Source organism: Myotis davidii, unplaced genomic scaffold (genome assembly GCF_000327345.1).
Source record: "Myotis davidii unplaced genomic scaffold, ASM32734v1 scaffold21, whole genome shotgun sequence".
Classification (NCBI taxonomy): domain Eukaryota; kingdom Metazoa; phylum Chordata; class Mammalia; order Chiroptera; family Vespertilionidae; genus Myotis; species Myotis davidii.
In genome coordinates this window covers 187,687-195,158 of record NW_006292573.1, presented here as the reverse complement: position 1 = coordinate 195,158, position 7,472 = coordinate 187,687, and the positions used below count along the sequence as shown (strand labels likewise).

The 7,472-nt window shown below is 37.2% G+C and overlaps 1 protein-coding gene across 1 annotated transcript in view; it reads right to left on the bottom strand.

The window, feature by feature from the left end:
- HEATR5A (HEAT repeat containing 5A) overlaps positions 1–7,472 on the bottom strand; it is a 96,637-nt gene that overhangs the window by 52,274 nt on the left and 36,891 nt on the right. The window contains exon 13 of the mRNA XM_015565486.1: positions 5,353–5,462. Within this exon, the coding sequence (XP_015420972.1) occupies positions 5,353–5,462 (110 nt within the window). The remainder of the gene's footprint in view (positions 1–5,352; positions 5,463–7,472) is intronic.

Here is a 7,472-nt window from a genome sequence, read left to right as displayed (position 1 = left end):
CCGCTGGCAAATGGACATCCCACGAGGGCTTCCGGGCTGCCAGAGTGATGTCTGACTGCCAGCTTAGGCCCAATCCCCCAGGGAGCGGGCCTAAGCCAGCAGGTAGTCATCCCCTGAGGGATGACTGGGCCTCTAGTCCTATTATAAAAGGGTAATATGCAAATTGACCCTAATGGCAAAACAACCAGAACCACCACTAGACCAGTCACTATGAGGCGCACTGACCACCTCTCAGTCCCTTTCCCTGGCTGGCAGGCTCTGATCACCCGATGGTGAACAGGGAACCAGGGGTGGGTGGCAGGGGAAGTGGGTGGCACCAGGCCAAGGCCCCCGCCCCACCGGTTGCCCCAACAAAGAGGGTGAGCCACAGTGGAGGTGGGAGCAGGGCAGGCGAGTGGGTGGGAACGGCCAATCTCTCAGTCCCTTCCCCCAGCTGTCAGGCTCTGATTGCCCAATGGTGAACAGGTAATCGGGGTGGATGGCGGTGGGGAGCAGGGCCAGCTCTGGGCAGCCAGGGAAGGTGGCCCTGATTGCAGGCCAGGCCTAGGGACCATACCCGCGCATGAATTTCGTGTACCGGGCCTCTAGTGATTCATAAAAGATGAAAACTAAGTCCTACTAAGTTTAGAGAAAGGAGGGGTTATATACAGGAACTAGGAAGGGGGGTCAGGAAATCACTGAAGGCTTAATGAAGGAATGTGTAAGTTTAACTGCCAACATATGGTACTCAGAAAAATAATTCTGTTAGTGCTACAATATGTAAGGTATTTTGCAAGTACAGCTAAGTATAAAAATAGCTGCAAATCTCTTTTTCTTAAAGTGACTGCTCCACAACTGCGCCCAAACAAAATAAAGGTAATTCTAAATTTAACCCCTAGGGTGCTGGGGAGTGCGACTACGCTCCTCCTGTCTTTCGCCAAAAGTGCCGGGAGCGCCATTCAAATTTTTTTTCTACTAGTATTTTATAATAAATCAGCAAACAATATATGTCAAAGATGAAAACAAATGTAGTAAAGGTTTCCTTAAGTTTTTGAATATGTAACTTCATTTACTTGCAATTCATAATTTTTTTCCTAAACTGCTGTGAAATCAGCAAAAATGCCTTGGCAATTTTAGCATAGTTCCTAGGATATTGGTTGGCACTCAAAGGGTTAAATGCAAGTACGCTTTCATTGTAGAAACCCACCATTGGCTTTCTGATGTGTAAGAGAAAAAAATTTCAGTGTTGAGAATATTAAAAGATCTTAAAGGAGATCCATAACAAAACTAAGATAGTAAATAAAAACTAAGAACCCACTTATTACTGCGTAAAATTCAGAAAAGTCACTATTATCACAAAAGTCTGCATCTGCTGGACAATCATGAAGAAAAGTTACTTAATTCTTAAAAATGTCTCATGTAGCCCTAACCGGTTTGGCTCAGTGGATAGAGCATCAGCCTGAGGACTGAAGGGTCCCAGGTTCGATTCCAGTCAAGGGCATGTACCTTGGTTACGGGCACATCCCCAGTGGAGGGTGTGCAGGAGGCAGCTGATCAATGTTTCTCTCTCATCAATGTTTCTAACTGTCTACTCCCTCTCCCTTCTTCTCTGTGGGGAATCAATAAAATATATATATTTTTAAAAAATGTCTCATTTAACAAAAACAATTTACTAGAGGCCCGGTGCACGAGATTCATGAACGGGGGTGGGGGGTCCATCAGCCCCGCCTGCGCCCTCTTGCAGTCTGGGACCCCTCAGGGATCAGGCCTACGCTGGCAGGTGGACATCCCTCTCGCAGTCCAGGGCTCTCACAGTCTGGGACTCCTCACTTCTTACCGCCTGTGTGCAGCAGGGGCGGGAGAGGCTCCTGCCACCGCTGCTGCACTTGCCAGTTGTGAGCCCCACTTCTTGTGAGAATGCACTGACCACCAGGGGGCAGCTCCTGTATTGAGCGCCTGTGCCCTGGTGGTCAGTGTATGTCATAGCGACCGGTCATTCCACTGTTCGGTCGATTTCATGTTACGTTTTTATTATATAGGATTGTATAAACTTACTTTGTGATAACCCATTGTACCAACTGAGAGCATCAGGACTTTTTAAAAATCAGAACTTTAAGCTTGTTTTGTTACTTAGCCATATTTTCATTAGATGCATAACTTTAAAGACAACTATTCCTTTTGTGCTAAAAATTTAGAAATTACTATAGGTTATAATTGTATGAGCTGTTATTTAAAATGTCAACTGATATACTTGCAGTGAAGTTCTGATTGTTATGCAACATATACAGGGTGGGTAAAAGTAATTTTACAGTTGTTCATATGAAAAATAATAAATAATAATACAAGAATAAACTGTTACACATACTCACAACCATAAACCCATTTTTGCTCCACCCTATACATTACATAAATCTATGAAATAGAATTATTTAAAAATTAAAAAAAGAAATTAAACTCCTTAAGGATAAATCCTTAATTTTATTTCCTTAGTTGTAAAGATGGAAAAAAGACAGACATGAAATGGCAAATTATTTTTGGTTGAAGCAAAAATATGTATTATTTTTTAATATATTTTTTATTGATTTCAGAGAGGAAGGGAGAGAGAGAGAAATAGAACCATTAATGATGAGAATCATTGATTGGCTACCTCCTGCACTCCCCCCCCGCCCCCCCGGGGGATCGAGTCCGCAACCCAGGCAAGTGCCCTTGATAGGACTCGAACCTGGGACCCTTCAGTCTGCAGGTCAACACTCTATCCACTGAGCCAAACCAGCTAGGGCGAAACAAAAATATTAATGCATCCTCATTTTTGTTTTTCTACAAACTATATTTATTTAATTTGTTAGAAAAAAATTAACTTGAAAAAGACAAGAAAAGGTAAATGTAGCTTTTCTTTTTTCAAGAAATTCATATTAATTCCGGACTGTGTCTCCCAATGAACACTGTGGTTGATTTAAAATCTATACAGTTGTTGCCCTGGTCAGTGTGGCTCAGTTGGTTAAAGCACTGTCCCGTGCATATGGACTGTGGGTTGTGGATCTGATTACTGATCAGGGCACATGCCCAGGTTGTAGGTTCAATCCCTGTTTTTAGCACGTGTGGGAGGCAACCGATCGATGTTTCTCTCTCTCCCTCCCTCTCTAAAATCAATAAAAAATATATCCTCGGGTGAAGATTTAAAAAAAAAAAATGTCTATTATATAATGTTACGTTCATTATTCCTTTAGGACAACTGATTGCATTCCCAAATTTCAATTCTGAGATGATAGTACAAGACATTGTTTTTCTCCTTAATTTGAGTCCTATCACTTATCAGAAGTTATCGTTTATCATAAGTTACACTGTAGGTTTTAAGTTGATATTCTAATATTGCTAAATATTTAATGAAGACTTGAAAAAATCAATTTTTCATCTGCAATTTGAATATAAATTTCAAAATACTATGGTAAAAATGGATGTAAAAGTCTGAAGGGAATTGATTTTCCCAGAACCTAACAGCTACCTGATCAATGAAACATTACAATTATCTCTAAGCCTTTTATTAGATATCTAGCAGGTAACTTCTGCATTGAGAGACGGCTTAGAATGAGACACATTTATCACTAAGCTTTGACTTTTTATTACTAGTAAGTTTCTAGTAGGCTACTTATAAATGGATAAGGCAGTACAGTGTGAAGCAGATCTATGTTTTTAATCTTGATTCCATTATTTACTAGCAATGTGTTCTTAAGTTGGTTTCTGTAATCTCTCTGTGACTTTATCTGTCAAGTAAGGAAAATGTAACTAGCTCATTGTATTATTCCAAGATAAGATAACACAGTTAACCCTTGAACAATGTGGGAATTAGAGGTGCCGACCCCCAAGTAGCTAAAAATCTGTGTGTAACTTTTTACTCTCTCCAAACTTAACTACTATTAGCCTATTATTGATTAGAAGCCTTACCAATAATATAAAGTCAGTTAACACATATTTTGTAGGTCAAATTTATTATATACTGTATCCTTTACAATAAAGTAAGCTAGAGAAAATAAAATACTATTAAGAAAATCATGCCTGGCCAGTGTGCCTTAGTGGTTGAGCATTGACCTATGAACCAGGAGGTCATGGTTTGATTCCCAGTGAGGCATATGCTGGGTTGCAGGCTCAATTCCCAGTAGGGAGTATGCAGGAGGCAGTCAATCAATGATTCTCTCTCATCATTGATATTTCTATCTTTCTCCTTCTCCTTTTCTCTGGAATCAATAAAATATCTTTTAAAAATATACCCCGAAAATCATAAGCAAAAATACACTTACAGTATTTATCAAAAAAATTCCCTGTATAAGTAGACCCATACATTTCAAACCAGTGTTGTCCAAGAGTCAATGTAATACATACAATTGTTAGCACAGTGCCTGGCACACAGAAATGGTTCTTTGGATACATTTTCTGAGAAATAGCAATGTATCCTTCCCCCCGCCCCCTCGCCCCAGTTCCTTAGAAGTACAGACTAAATGCTTCCTTTAATTCAAACATTTTGCTAGGTATATTTATGAACCATGAAGAGAGGTGGGGGGAACAATGCCATTCACAAAAATGATAAAGGCCAATACAGAAGCTGTAAGTTAACATTTTGAACTACTGTGGTACATATTATATTGCATTTATTTGTAGAATAAGCCTATAAGCCAATAAATGTATTTTTACAAAAAATAGATATAAAGTAATGATCAATTTAATGCGTTTGGCTACTGAAAATTACTAAAACTAAAATAATATAGACGTTCAAAATGGTGATCATTTTCAACTTGACTTATTTAGTAGTAGGGCACAGCTTTTCTTAAAACTGTATTTTAAATTTACAAGGAAGGTTTTAGGACAAATTTTAAAATAGAGGCAAGTTTATTTTACATCTTTGAGCATAATTATTGGGGCAAAACCTACATTATAAACATTATAAAATCAATTATACCTTGAGTAGTTCAATATTAAACTTCTATTTGGGCAGAGTTAAGAATAGAATAGTGGAACAGAATGCATATGATAATCACTCTAGAGGGAAACTAGGAATGGCCAAATTTCTAACAGATTTGCATTATATATTCTGTACAAAACCCTGGACAGAATTGAGACTAATCTTTGTTATTCATTCTCTCCCAGAAGAACTGTAGACATTTTTTTCCCAAAAGAGAGAAGATAAGAAAAAGGTTTCAAAAAAAAAAGTATTTTATTTTTTTATAGAATGGTAAACACATGGATTAAGACTAAACTTACTACACTTCCTATAAACAGGGCACTAAACAACAGCCATGTCATTAATTCACTCAGTTATTATTTCCCGGCACTGTACTAGCGACAAACAAGAAAACACTTTGGTATAAAGCACACACATACCTTCATAGGTTTCAGGAGGTAATAAAATCAGTAATTCATAAAGCCTTTGTCTATAAACTACTGATGGTGTTTTCAAAGGACTTCCATATGTTTTTATTATTGAAGAAAGCCTTAAAATAAAAGAGAAAGTATATCTTACATGTGTAACTTATATAACAATGTACAAATATTGAACAGGTTGGCACATACACATAAAACAGCTATACATAGTATTAGTGAACATTAATGTTACTTTTATTTATTTATTTTACAAAGGTGTGATTACAAATGTCACACATGGAAATCATTCTGCCATCTTTTATATCATACTTCATAAAACAAAACTATATACATTCAGCTTAGAGTTCTAAGAACATATTTTGTTGAGAAAATAAAACTATTAACTAAATTCCAAAATTTATACATGCCTTTGGCTGGAATTGAACCTGGGACCCTTGAGTCCACTGAGCCAAACCGGTTAGGGCTAAATTCCAAAATTTATAACGTGGCATTTGTAAACAGTAAAATCTATTATGGTAGAAAAGGAAATCAGCCGAAGAAGCAAAGAGAGAAAAAAAAAATAACTAGAAAACAATCCAAGTGCTTATTAGAAACTTGATCTAGAATATCATCACCAAATTGAATCATAAAAATATGCAAAATCATAAACCAAATTCTCTTTTAATAAAGCACAAGCTGAGCCAGTGTTTCTCCAATAGTTACATTCACAAAATTTCTTATCACCTTCTTTCTTCACATTCTTCTTTAACTTTCATCTATTCTTCTTTACCTTCTGTTTTTTTTCTCATTATTGCTATTAAGACAGTTTACTATAAGGTTCACTCATCTAACAAGTGAACCTTATTAAAGAATTGCTACTCTTTGCAAAGTACCATTTTATCAACTGGTTTTCATCTCTTTCAGCAATACAGAAATTCAATGGGATCACTTTTATTGTTATGCCAGAATAAGTCAACTAAACGGTCATGGCATGAGGTTTCCAGGCACTCTAAGAAATTCTGGCAATGTTCATTTATTTGGATGTTCTAGAAAACTACTGCTTGCTATTCTAGTTATTCATATTAACACATTATCACTCCGAACACAACAATAAATTCCCGATGAATTAAAGACTTAAATGTGAAAGATAAAACCTTAAACATTTTAGAGGAAATATAAAAACGTCTCTTCATAACTATGAAGTAGGAAGATTTTAAAAATCAAAAGTAGGTGTGTTCTCCCTCCTAGGAGCATGCCCACACATTTCTCCCCATTCAGGAATGCATTTCCTAAACTCAAAGGTCCCCACCAGATTTGCAACCGGGGGAGCAATGAGCAGTGGCAGCTCGTTTTGGGCTAACCCCCTGAACCTGTCTCTAGGGCCTCCCAGTGAGCCAAAGCAGCCCACCTAAGCTCTCTCCTGTTCCTTCTTTTATCCTAAGCCCTTCCTTGCTTCACTGTCCCAGCTTTAATAAACGTACTCTCAAAATAAAAAAGACAAAAAGTAAATGATTGATACATCTGACATTTAAATTAAAAAGGTCTGTTAATCAAAAAACCATTTTTATCTAAAAATAGGTAAAGGCATACATAAATAGGGATTGCATAGAAGGGGGAACACTGAGGATCAATAAGTATATAAAAAGACACAACCATCAGGAATCAGATATATAAAAGTCATAATGAGAAAGGTACCAATTTATACCTACTAAATGGGCTAAAACTGATGTCTGATAAATGTTTCTCAAGAAGTGAATACTATCTATAGAAATACACAAGAATTTTTGGAAAATATTTTGGCTATTTCACTGATAGGAGATAAGTAAAATGCTGGATATTCACATAATTAAATATTATACAGCAATCAAAATGAAGAAACTTGCGCATAAATGAAATTTAGAAACATAATGTTGTGTAAAAAAAAAAAAATTAAGTCTCAGGCCCTGCCAGCATGGCTGAGTGGTTGAGTGTCGACATACGAACCAGGAGGTCATGGTTTGATTCCTGGTCAATTCACATGCCCAGATTGTGGGCTTGATCCCCAGTGTGGGGCATGCTAGAGGCAGCCAATCAATGATTCTCTCTCATCACTGATGTTTATATCTCTCTCCCCTTCTCTGAAATCAATAAAAATATATTTT